The sequence below is a fragment of the Rhinolophus ferrumequinum genome, chromosome 17 (assembly GCF_004115265.2).
Source record: "Rhinolophus ferrumequinum isolate MPI-CBG mRhiFer1 chromosome 17, mRhiFer1_v1.p, whole genome shotgun sequence".
Taxonomy (NCBI): Eukaryota; Metazoa; Chordata; class Mammalia; order Chiroptera; family Rhinolophidae; genus Rhinolophus; species Rhinolophus ferrumequinum.
The window spans coordinates 5,460,021-5,473,233 of NC_046300.1; the positions used below are offsets into that span (position 1 = coordinate 5,460,021).

General features: G+C 50.5%; 1 protein-coding gene across 3 annotated transcripts in view; it reads right to left on the bottom strand.

Annotated features, from left to right (window-relative positions):
* Nucleotides 1–6,657: 6,657 nt before the first annotated feature.
* RAD54L2 (RAD54 like 2) overlaps nt 6,658–13,213 on the bottom strand; it is a 91,835-nt gene continuing 85,279 nt past the window's right edge. For all 3 annotated transcript variants that reach the window (XM_033131597.1, XM_033131598.1, XM_033131599.1), the window contains 4 exons: nt 12,718–12,917; nt 11,522–11,611; nt 9,326–9,418; nt 6,658–7,830 (listed from right to left, as the gene is read on the bottom strand). In XM_033131597.1, coding sequence (XP_032987488.1) covers nt 6,833–7,830; nt 9,326–9,418; nt 11,522–11,611; nt 12,718–12,917 — 1,381 coding nt within the window. In that variant the 3' untranslated portion in view covers nt 6,658–6,832. The remainder of the gene's footprint in view (nt 7,831–9,325; nt 9,419–11,521; nt 11,612–12,717; nt 12,918–13,213) is intronic.

Sequence of the window (13,213 nt, forward strand, 5' to 3'; positions counted from 1 at the left end):
CCCCCAACCAGAGCACAGGGGTGATCGGTCACCCATTCAATATTTGTTGGGTACCACTCCCTGCCAGGACATTTCTAGGGATACTGAGTGAACAAAACCAAGGCCCCGAGCTCTGGGAGCTCACCAAGGGAAAGCCTCCTTCCTGGGCTCCTCCCTCAGTGCCCTGGATATGGCTGGTCTGCCCTTCCAGCTAGGGCATACCAGGTAACTTCCAGCTCAAGTGTAAGCTCCTTGAAGATATTTCCATCTTCAGTTCCGATTTCTGAGGACCTACAAATGACGAAGCACACTTCTAGGATCCCAGAGATAAAACCTTGCCCCACTGAGAGGCCCAGTCTTGCAGTGGAGGAGGTGGGCCAGAGGACAACAACGCTCATAAGCTTGCCTATAAGACAGGCTGGACCAAGTTACCTGGTGCTCCTGACACGGAGGATTGACGCTTGGCGGGCAATCGTCTTGTTGCAGAACCCACGGCGGCACTAGGAGAGGGCAGACTGGGCAGAGGCACTCGTCATCCTGGCTCCCTTTCCCTGTGCTTCACACTGTTCCCTCCACAGGCAGGAAAGATTGAACCTCATCCACAGGGTCAAGCCTGTTCCAGCCCCCTGGGCAAACTGGCAGAAGGGGCAGCTGACCCCTCACAGGCACTCAGGGCTAGGCTGCCAGGGTCGTGGCAGTTCTATTTTGTTTATGAACATCAGGCACCTGATCAAACCCTTTGGGTACCTCAGGCAAGTGGGCTACACACTTGGAAGCATTTTCTGTGAGCCAAGGAAGGGCCAGTGCACTGGCTGACACAGCCAGCCTATGCCTGCATGGCTTGCATGTCAGTTCTGCTGCTCAGAAGCTGAGGAACTTCTCCAGAAAACCACTGTCTGGAGCTGCCCTTTCCCCACCTTGTCCACTTCTTTTAGCCTGGTTGGGGAACACCAGGCCCCCACGTCAGAGTTTCGGGTGTGCCTTAGGAGCTTCAGCGCCGCTGTTGTGGAAGGAGTCAGGGACTGCAAGCCATCAGCGGCTCTGGCTTCTTCTCAGGGTGCTCCCAACAGTCAGCCCCGCCCTTGGGAGGATCCCTGCAAGGTCTTCGCTGGCCACCAGGAGGCAGCAGCCAAGGCACTTTCCCCTCCCCCTGGTAGCCTGTGAGCAGAGGGCTCACCTAGTCCCACGCACACTCCACTCCCAATCCTCTCAACAGTACATACTCTCTCAGGTGGCTGCATTTGGCCTTTGTCTCCTCCTGCTTTCCTCTGTCCAAGGAATCCCCACAGAGGCTCTTTAATTCTCCCTTAGTAAATTCCCAGAGAATGTTCCCCCAGGGCTCCTCCCCTTAAAGGGAACAATCTTGGGAAACCAGAGTGGACGGTCCCCTCCTTTCCCCAGCTCCTCATGTTCCAAAGCCCTGGTTAGTTCTCTCAGGCAGTGGTTAGATCCTCCAACTCAGATGACAGACAGAGAACACACATGTACTGTAAGACACTGCAAACACTGCCACCAATCATCTTTCACCCTCTGAAGGCACTGATACTACCACCAGTCCCCAGCCATTCACAGCCTGGTTAGGGTTGCCCCTGCAGGACTTACCACGCCTGAGGACCAGCTAGCCTCCAGCCACCCCGAGTCAGCTTCACTGTTTCCTCTAGAGGAGGGGTGTCCAAACTGCGGCCCGCAAGCCGATCCATTTTTTATTGGCCCTCAGCAAATTCCAAAAATATATTTAGTTTAGTTAAATAAACCAGGTGAGGCAATACGTACTTCACCTCAAGTGAGTGGCCCGGCTGTTTGTGTATTTTACCGAATATGGCCCTTGGTGAAAAACGTTGAAAAAAGTTTGGACATCCCTGCTCTAGAACCTGGAAATGCAGTCCTCTTCAGGTGAGCAAAGGCAGAAAAAGGCTAGTGAACCCACAGCAGTCTGCCCGCTGTTCCCACCCACCCTCCCCCAACCCTACAAGTGCCCTCCGGCGCCCACTAGGCTCCCTTTCAAACAACTGTTCAGACAATTCCGCGATCAAACAACACTGCCTTCTTGAGTTTAAATTTTATTTTACAAAAAGAGAAATAAAGAAAACTGATAGGCAGTTATACTGACTTACAATTGTTCTGTTTGCTTTTTTAAAAAAGTGACATGAAACACAAGTAAAAATAAATACGTCATAGAAACAGCCAGTTGCCCAGTCTCTGGGGCAGGAGCACCTGCCCTGCCGAGAGGAGGGAAGCCCATGACCACGCCAGCAGCTGGAGCACCAGCCACAGAGGCTCCTCCAAGCCAGGCGCAGGTCCCAGGCCTCAGGGGGCGTCCTGAGGAAAGAAGACGGAAAACCAAAGCCAGGTGCCAGGCCCCTGGGCCCACCTCATCTCCTTCCACTCCTCCTGGCAGCAATGTGGCCTTAGTGGTTATCCACTGCGACCCCCTCAACCCACCTGGACCCCCTTCCCCTGAGCCCTCTGGAGAGGGTACAGGAAGAAACCAGTCTGGGGCAGGCCAAGGGGATTCTTCCGGTGAGTCCCCAGCCTACCCTGAGTAACACAACCAGATAACAGTCAGTTTACACCCATGTGCACACACACACACACACACTCTCTGACACACACGTGCACACACACACCTGGGCTGAGCTCTCTTCCAGGGGAGGGTCCTGGATCAGGTCACAGTATGAGGTCCCCTCTCTTCTGAATGTCACCCCAGTAGTGGTAACAGAAAGTACCCAAATCTATCCTAGCCCTCTGCCCTGCAGACTCTGCAGCCTACCTGGCTACCTCTCCCCAACGCACAAGATTACTGTATCAAATAGGCCTGTGAGACAGGAACGGGGCAGACTCGGGTCCCTGAAGAGCAAAGAAGTTGGACACTGCCTGCTCAGTAAGTTCATCGTAAGACTCAGGTATTCATAAAAGGCCCAGGGCCAAGCTAGTGGCACAGACAGACATTAAGGGGTGACAGCGAAATACAAGGGGAGGAGGGAGAGAAGCATCAGTAGGAAGGGAATGGAGTCTCAGGGTGACAGATGGAGAGCGCAGCATCCTCAGACAGGCCTTGAGGTGTGGGTTCCTTGGGAACAGTCAGCAGAGGGCCAGAAAGTCTCCTGGAGGTCCACTGGGGGACGAGCTCCTCTCTCAGGGGTTTCGGTGGGAGAAGAGCCACTTAGCTATGTACACAGGAGGCCATGGCTCAGAAGGGAGACTGGTCTTGAGAAACCACAGGGAACTGGAAAACGAGGAGGGTCATGGCCAGGAGCACTAGGAACAAGGAATGTAAGGCCCCGAAGACCTTCCAGGTGGGATAAGGACTCAGTGCCAGGGCAATGCCAACTTGAAGAGACTGGACTAGGGCACCTTGCTCTGCTGATAACTTTGGGAGCAATGGTCCCACCCAGACGGCTAAAGTTTGGTTGAGTGTTTCAACCTATCAGCAAAACTGTACCCTAGCTGTGCTTCGTGCCCTGGAGTGGGAAATTTCATATTTAGTCGTGAATCACAAGTATATAGAAATTCCATATACTAATTCCTAGGGAAGAGAGTTGCAAGGACCACGAGATAGATGATTAAGAAGCACAACTCAAGAAGATGAGGACTTTGCAGACATCCAATCTGAAGAAACAGATCTGATCCAATATGGTTCACTTACATTCTTACTTAAATGGCTACTCTGTCTCTGTTCAATTTTTATCCACCAAGTTACTCAGGAAAGGAAATCGAACATCACTACAAATGGTAATCCTGAACCATTAAGTTATACTATGTTCCCTAGGCTGAGGGCTTAGGCTAAACCAGCCGGATAGGGCTTGAGAGGCCCTTGAAAACATTCTGTGGAAGACAACCATGAGGGAAAGTGATCTGCTGCCCTCCCACATGTCACCATCCTTCCTAACTCAGGCCTGGATGGCAGGTGAAAATCACCACCAAGAGTTTCTGATCAAAGAAGCTGTAAAACATGGCCCTTCGGCCCTGAGGCATTTCCTGCTTCCCCCACCTCCCACAAGTCTATGTTTGGTGTGCATGCATACTTGCCTACCAGCGCACATAAAGAGATAGCAGAAAAGTCAGATAAACGTTTTCAGGTTCATTAAAAAAAAAAAAAAAAAGCGAAACCAAAATAAAACAAAAAAAACATGAAACTGGTAGCACTCCATTCCCTCATGATCCCACTCCACCTGCCTACACTATATAAGCTGCACATATTAAAGAAAGCCTTCTCTAGCTGGGTCGGCCTCCCTCATGGCGAAGAGAGACCCAGACCCTGGAAGCACTGGGGAGAGAGCAGGCTCGTGCTGCCTCTCCGAGTCCCCATGCACTTCCGGGCACCTTCAAAAGCTCGTCCCTCCAGGGACAGGCTTCAATTCCTCACTAGGATAGTTTCTGGATTCTCAGAGCCTGCTGCTGTGGTTTTCTACAGGTGAACACAGAAATACCCCTCGTTCCCCGACCACACACACACACACACACACACACACACACACACGCAGTCTCTGGGATCCCAGTGCTCTGGGGCCTCAGAGCATCAGCTGGAGCCCAGGTTGTGAGTGTGCCCTGCAAACTGGGGATCCAGGTGCACTCACTCCCACTGCACCAGCCTCAACCTGAAAGCTCACCCCAACTGAGTCCCTTCACCATCCAATCTTGGGATGCATCTGAAAGAGAAAGCACTGGTTGGAACTGCTATTTTTAAATTATTAAAATAATTTGCATAGCTAAATTGTATATCTAAGGCTTCTATGAGAAGGAGAGTTAAGTGTGTGACAGGGCGCTTATGAAAACAGAGAAAGAAAGCGCCTTAAGTTCCACTTTTGGTGTAACTGGGCAATGCACAAACACGCACACACATATACCCCGCCCCCCATCAGCCATCTCCTTGTCTCTTCTCTGGGGACAATGCCCCAGAGTGTGTAAGGCCCTCCAACAATGGAAATGGGCTGGTAGAAGAGTTGCAGAAGCAGCTCTGACGAAGGGTGACCCGACTAAGCTGCCTCCAGGGCTGAGAAGAGGCAGGTGCAGCAGCTGCCCAGTGAGGAGGGACCCACAGGGAGGGGTAAAGCGCGAAAGCCAGTCAAGGTTTGTTCACCCTAAAGAAATGCCTAGTCAATTCTCAGTAGCCAGGGGGAAAAAGCCAAGACGAAGACAGCCAGTGTTTATGATTAAAGACTAGATGCCCCCTCCCCTGGCAGTGGCAACAAGACAGGGGAGACCCAGAATGACTGATGTGTTCTTTTAAGACAAAAGCCAGACGTTAGGCTCCTAGAGAGGAATGGCTCCTCCACGTTCCTTCCAAGAGGATGGAGGTAGCAGACAGCAGGCCCACAGTGACCATCTCACACGCTGGGGAAACCAAGACACTTCCCAACAGGAAATCAAGTCTGTTCTCTCAGCCCAGCAGCCACCTATACACAGCTTCACTATTCAGCAGAGAGTCTGCCTCTAAGGCCATCACTTGGACGTATCTCTAAGTTTGGGGTCACTGACTTCCCTATAGCAAACTCCATGACCCCAAGTTTCAATCTCTGTGGAATGACTCTCATCCCCACTAACTCTTCAGTCACAGGATGCCCTGAGCTTCCTGAAAGGCCATTTCCTGAAAACACAGTTGTTTAGTGTAAACCTTGCTCAAGCCTGCCTCTCTTCCTTGGTCAATTCACTACCCACCGGGATTTCTTCACCAGCAGCCACGGGATCTGGGCTATCTTAAAACTGCCCCTCCCATTCCTACCCCCAGCCGCCTCTCCCACCTGCCATCGGGAAAAAAAAAAAAAAAAAAAAAGACACATGAAAAGTCCAAATAATAAATAATTGCCCGTAAGAAATAAATTAACACGGAGCTCTCTAACGGGGAAGCAAAGGACAGGAAAGACCACCAGGATAGGCAGCTGGGGGGCTCAGTCCATCCTTGTGCAGAATGTCTTTCCTGGCCCCCGCTCCATGAGCTCTCACTCACACAGCAGTGCTTCTCCCTCCCTCACCCCCGGGAAGGGAGACCTGCCAGAGACAGCCACTGGGGAAGGACACCGAGATTGGTAATGCCCATGTCCTCTCATAATTTCCCCCCCGATTCTAACACATGTGGCTCTGAAAACCAGGGACTCAGGTTACTTGGGCCTTCTCCTCACCCAACTAGAAGGAAACTCGTGGTTTCCATGGCTCTTCTCTCGGGCTCACCCTGATGTTCATATTAATAGTTGCCATGAGCCACCACACTCTGATTTCCATTTTTAAAAAGATAAATTCATTTTTTTAGTTTCCCCCTTAGTCCATCCCTCCCTCCCTCCCTGCCCTCCCACCTTCGCCCCTGCTGTTACGTACATGTACGTACATACCTAAACACACACACGCACAAACACACATACCTGGTCTGCTTCTTTCCCACCCCCTAAAAAGACTCCACTTCACATGGAATCTCAGTCTGCTCTCCCTGCCCACCCTCCTTCCCTTGCCCGCCCGCCCTCCCTCCCCTCCCCTCTCCAGGCCAAGCTAAGTCATCCGGTAAGGCAGCTCTCTTGGGAGAGAATGTTCCCAAAGACAGAAACGGGATGTGAGCTTCTACACTCAGACGGGCAAGCAAGCAAGCAGACAGCATAAGCAAGGCAGGCAGGAAGAGGCAGGCTGCCCTGCCCCTCCATTCCTGTTCTGGGTCCCTGATTTCCCGCTATTGCTGCTCTGTTGGATTCCTTTTGCCTCTTTTGTAAAATTGCAACAGAGCCTACCTCTAGGGTCAGCCACCCTTCTTTGTCCTCTTCCTTTTCCCTCTTGCCAAGTGCCCTCTTCTCAGCAAGTCCAGATTGCTGCCTTCCAGCTTGGTGGGCAACTGGCTGGGCCCCGAGTGAGGTGGAGAGGGGCTCCCCAGCTATTCCCCAGTGACCTCTATCACATCATCGTCCTTATCCTCATCGTCATTGGAGCTGAACCCCACCTCAGCAACCTCGTGAGAGTCAAATGGAGGCACCTGGGACCGGAGGAGGCCGCCAGCTGGGTAGCCTGCATGTGAGGACATGTAGCCTGGGTAGACAGACAAGCCCCGTGAGAGGTTGTTGGGCAAGACAGGGGAGGGAAAAGGCGCAAACATCCTTGGCTCGGACAGGAGTGGCTGTGAGAACGGGAGTGAGTAGCTGGGTAGGAGCCCTGGGACAGAAGGGTTGAGCATGAACGAGGGGCTGCTGGCAGTGACTGAGGTAGCCGTGGAAGAGGAACTGACGGGGCCTGCTGGCACCAGAGGGTCAGTAGTCACTGGAAATACCAGGCGGGCATCTGCCAGCAAATTGGACAGCTGGTAGTAGGACGGGGGACTGCCCAGAAACAGGGAGTTCTCCCCAGCCTGGGAGGTGAAGGGGGGGGTGAGGTTATGGTTTAAGGAGACGGGTGGCATGGCAAACCCGCCAGAAACTGGATACCCGTGTTCATACGGCTGCATGGGGGCTGGCAGATGGCCCTTTCGGGACCGCCGGCGGGCTGACTCCTGGGCAGCAGGTGGTGTGACCAACTTGCGCTTGTGGCCCCGTAAGTCCAACACTGGGTGCCTGTCACCACAGGGCTGGCCAGTCACCAAGAGGGAACTATTGAGGCAATGACCCCCATGGCGAGGCTCAGTCCCGAGAGCGGTCCCAGGCACAACAACAGTGCTGTCCACAAGCTGGGCTGGGGGGCCGGGCAGGGCGGCATTGGAGCTCGGGGAGCTCTGGCGGGATTCCCGCGCAGCGGCCACGTCTGCGTACTGCTGGAGCTCACTGATGATCTCCGGGCTGTCTGGAGAGACGGGTCTGGCCAGCCCCTCGGGGTCGGGGGCTTTGGGTGATGAGGCACTGTGTCTGCCGTTGCTTGTGGACTCCAGAGAAGGCCCCTGGGAACCTGGGGACAAAATATAGGTAACTGAGCAGCAGAATGGCCAGAAAGACAAGGAGGATATAGAAAACGTCCTGTGGTCTGTGGTCCCCCAAATTCTAATAGTTTGATGTCTAAACAACATTACCCAGTCAACTTTTCTGTCACAAAGAATCCTTTGATGTAGGAAATAAGTCTATCCGTGACAAAACATGTAAGCTCTCTTCAACTCAGTTCGCCAGTCTGTACAACTCTACCGAGGTGAAGCCTCTGAGATAATGGGCATGAAACACTAAGTGATCATTCTTATAACTAGTCAGACTCTTTCTGGGGGCAAAGAGTCCATGACCAGGATGGGAGGAAAGAAGAAAGTAAAGTTTAAAAAGTAATCCATCCTGGTTTAAAAACGAAACAAAATCCAACACCACAGAATATGATTGGGACAGCTGGGAAAACCAAATACGGCCTCGATAGTGGGTAACACTATGGAATTGCTGACTTCGTTTTAGGGGGATAATGGCGTTGTACCAGGAGGAGCATGGTCTTAACCTTAGATGTGTGCTGAATGGTAAAATGACAGGATGCCTTCAATTTATAAACAGTTCAAGTAGGAAGGGAGAGAGAGACAAAAGGAAGTTTATGAGAACAATGGCAGCCATTGGAGCTCGGTGCAGGCTACACGGGTGCTCAGGGCTGCTCCTCCAACTCGGCAGTGTGTTTGAACATTTCCATAATGAAAGCTGGGAACAAGAGCAGTCTAGCTCTCATGCCTCATGGAAGGAGGGTGAATGAGAACCACCCCCATAGAGCAGAACCTGGCAAGAGTTCCTACCATGTGAGTGTGCCACACACACACTCTTTGACCTGGCAATCCATCCCACTTCCAGGAAGGAATCCTGTACATGCAGCCACGTGACTGTGAGCCAGTACTGTCATGGTGCAGCAAAACAATCTAAACGTCCCAGGACAGGGAACCTGGGAACACTGCGTTATTCCCATCTACTAATGGCATCTGTGCAAAGCTTCGATGAGGCACATCTAAGGAAACCATGAGGAATGAGCCCTGAGCTAGAGCTATACTAGAGAGTGAAAAGGAGTAAACAGCATACTATATTAAGTTAGCATTCATTTTAAAAATATGAAGAAAAGTTACATACATATATTTTTTACACACACACACACACACACACACACACACACACATCTCTGTACCATGTATATGTATAGAATATCTCTGGAAAAATAGAAAAACAAACGAGAGCAGCACCTCCAAGGAGCAATGGATGGCTGGAAATATGGTGGGAGAAAAACTTACTTTTCACTTTACCCCTTTTTATACCTTTTGAATTGTGACCATGTACACATTATTTATTCAAAAATTAATTAATTACAAATGAAACTAAACCAAAACCAAAAAATAGATAGACAGATGGACAGATAGATAGATAGGAAGGAAAGGGAGGAAGGAGAGAGGGAAGGAGGGAGAAAGAGGAAGGAAGGAGGAGGGGGAAAGCCAGTATACCTGAGGCAGCCAGCCGACCATCCTCAGGGGCCTTTGGTTTGCCAGTTGCCCGGACGGCAAAGATCCGCCCGTCGCTGGTGCGGATGTATGTCCCTAAGAAGAAATATGAGGAAGCCTGTTAGGAGCGGACATGCAATACTGCCAGCCCTGGGAAACTCCAGGCCTAGGCACTGTGGGCTCACATCCTCTCTCCAGACCCCGGAAACGAGGAGAGTGGGGTGACTGTGCTGTGGGCCCAATATTAGTATTTATTCCACAAACACTGATTGCGTAACTACTAGGTACCGGTCACTGTTCTAGACACTGAAGTACACAAGACCGAAAAGGGCCCTGTCTCATGGAGCTCCACTTCTCGAGGGGGAGACAGACAATTATACCAGAAAATGTCAGGAAAGGTTCAGTGTAATGGGGGAACTAAAGGGGTTGCTGTGAAAGGGAATAAGGTCCTCTGGCCTGGGTCCTCTTCTAGGTCTGGAACGAAGGAGCCTTACTGCCTCAACACCCTCTCTCCCTTGGTAGAAACAATCTTAGACCTGCGTTCCATTCCCATACAGCACTAATTGACCTTGCCTTGTCTTGGGTATGTGTTTTGATCAATCTCCTGGAAGGCCAAGGCTGCCTTTAGGCCAGAGGTCGGTAAACTTTTTCTTAAAAGGCCAGTTAATAAATATTTTTGGCTTTGTGAGCCATTAGATCTCTCTTACAACTATTCAACCCTGTGGCATGAAAATAGCTGGGCTGTTGATTTAAAAAATCTTTATTTATGGACACTGAAATGTGAATGTTGTATAATTTTCACATGCCACAAAATATTATTTTTTTGAGTTTTTCCCCAAGCAATTAAAAATATAAAATGCATTCTTGGCTCACAGGTACAGTTAACAGGAAGCAGGCTGGATTTGGTCTGTGGGTTGGCTGGAGTTTGCCGACCCCTGGTTGGAAGGCTAGGGAGAACCCAGTACCGGGTCTGAGTACAATCTTCTCTGTGTCATGTATTTTGTGGCAGCTTTTCCCTGAGCCTAAAGGTACTCTGACCCAATAGAAGCTAGGGCAAAATCTCCTTACTAAACAAAGAGCCTCAGGGAGCCTCGCACAGTACAGGTTGATATGAAAGACAGGCTGAGAGCGTCCTGATACTGCCCAGCCCAGACTTTTCATCTCCCTCTGGAAGGAGGCCAGAGGCAGTGGACTTTTCAAATTGCCACAACTTCAAAATTCTGTCATGCAACCCATGTATACTAATTTATCCACCCGATACATTTCGTAGTCGGAGACCTCTCCCCCACTCCAAGTAAGTACGAAAGACGACACAGTCACATACATAATGGCTTAGAACCCATGCCGCTGCTCTTTCTCTCCAGTTTTGATCTCCGTGTGTATAGGGTAAGTGCCAGATGTTAAGCGTTGATGGCCGAAGCATTCATTGCCAAGGCGTCCCTCTCGAATAAACAAACTGCCAGCTGTATGACACAGCTACCAACTACACCAGATAAAGAGCCGGGTGGACTCCACCCATGAATCCCCTTTTAGAAAGCCTAGGGTAACCTAGATAACTGACCCTTGAGGGACCCTACTTTTTCCTTCCCGTGCTATAATTCCCGCTCTTGTATTTTAAATTCATCAGTTAAGATTGAACCCACGAAACTCTGGGCACCCACTCTTGGACGCTGGTATAGGCAGAGCCATAGGTCCATGTGCTCTCTCGTGACCTCCCTGGGAGGCCCTCGAGCATGCCACTTACCTTCCAGGACCTATGAGTAATAAACCTTGTCTTTTCAAAATTTCCTAATGGCTGCTGCGTCCTACAACCACAATAACCTGGGGAAATGTCTATGGGCTCCCACAAGCAGCTCGGGGCCAAGTGAGCCAGGCGTTCCCAGCCGTATCGATAGGCCAACACCAATACAAAACACGGTGTCTATCCAAACCCGCCCAAGATTCTCCATAAAAACAGGTAAAATACAGGAATGCAGGGACCCTCGCTCCCTTCTTTTCAGCCACTGACAGATATCCTCTGGGCCCGCCCCAACTCTACCAAGCTCTTAGAAATGCCATTTTCTCATGCTTGCCCCGCATGTGACATTCTCCTAGGAGGGTTCCTACCCGCCCCCCACACAAGCCATATGCACTTATTTTGTTTCCCAGCCCAGCACTGGCCACCAGAGCTAGGGGATGGGCCCCGGGTCAGGCTCTCACCTTTCGTCCCACGGATGATATGGATACTCTCACCAGCACTGATTCTTGCCTGCACATCTGTGGAGCTGTTGAGTCCAGGAATAACAATATCTAGTGAAGACACAGACCTCCGATTTAGATCACACGGGACCTGACTAAAGAGGGAAGGAAACTGCAGAGGCCACATCCACCCCGTTCCTCAGTGGTTTCCCTAAAGCCTCTCAGTGGAGCAGAGGTTAGAACCGAGGAAGGTGAAGCAAGTAGGACCTCTCACAAGTGTCTAGACAAAGAATTCTATGAAAACAAGGAACTTTTATCTCTTTCCCCGATTTAATTAAAAATTCATGGAGTTTTTGGTTTAGAAAAAGTGATGGTTCAAATGGTTATTTCTCCGTATTTTTTTCTTCCTCCCTCAGCTATTTGCACATATCTGCTCCACATCACTTTCGGCTCCCAAAGTGGTCTCATCCTCTCCCCTGCTGGCATTAATCACTCCGCACCTAACTAAAGAATGAGGAGTATTTTCAAGAATCAACAGAGAATTAGGTCACAAGAGGCTCTCTTTTTGTTTTCACTCATTTCAAATTTGATTTTTACAATGGACATGTATTTTCATACTCAAAAAATCAGTTAAGGCATTGTCATTAAAATTTACATCATGAATATTTCTAGATAGCAAGATGAAAAATAGCATCATGAAATGCTTCCCTTCCCAATTACTCTGAATCTCAGGACCCATCACAAAGATGGATGGGCTGCCCACCTCCTAACACTGGTCCACCACGCTCGATCCACATCAAGCTCACAAAGAAAGAAGCATGTGACATTCAGGTCTTCTAATTAAGCAAGGAGGTTGACAGCTGGCCTTCAGACCCAGCTGACCCCACAGTCAGGCAGGACGCAACACTTCCGCAAGCCTCTCAGACCAGCCCTCTGTCCCAGTGACATTTCCACAATCTCTGCAGTGCTCACAGCCTGTCCCACTGACCACAGTCGAGAAGACCCAGTTTCATGTTATTATTTTTAAGGTATTCCATCAGGGTGCAAATTCCTCAAGCCCAGGGACTGCTGTCTTCTCTATTTTTACCCATAGTGCCTAGGATGTAGTAGTAAGGCCTAGGATACACAAGGTGTTTAATAAATACCAAGATTCCTGACTAAACAAGGTCATTGGAAAAGGGACAGCACCCCTGCAAGCGAACCCAGGAGCTCCCAACCTGTTGTGGTGACCACCTTCTGCACGAGGACGCCCGCACGCTGCAGGTAGTTGATTGGGAAGTTCACGGCTGGGTTTGTGCTGGAGGCAGAGCTTACACTGCCTCCCAGAGGGACGTGCCGGGGCATCATGGGGATGGGGGTGGACTGTACAGGACGAACACTGGCCACAGGCTTCTCATCACTCTTCAGCGTTGGCTGCCTATGAGAGAAAGACAAGCGCACTCAGAGAGTTCATCAGAACAGCCATACTTCCCTTTCTGCAAAGCCTGTAGAGCTTTCCCCATTCCATAGCCTCAGTTGCCGCTCAGAGGAAGATCAGAGGAACCTACAGCCTGCGTGTGGTCAATTCAAAAGGCCTAGAGGCAGGACTGAGACAGAACAGAGAGGGATGAAGTCTCTCGGAGCCTAAGAAGAGTCAGATGTCAGTGGAATCTCCATCACCTTGATGGAGATGAGAGGCGCCATCTGCTTCTCTGGAATTTGGACTCTGTCTAC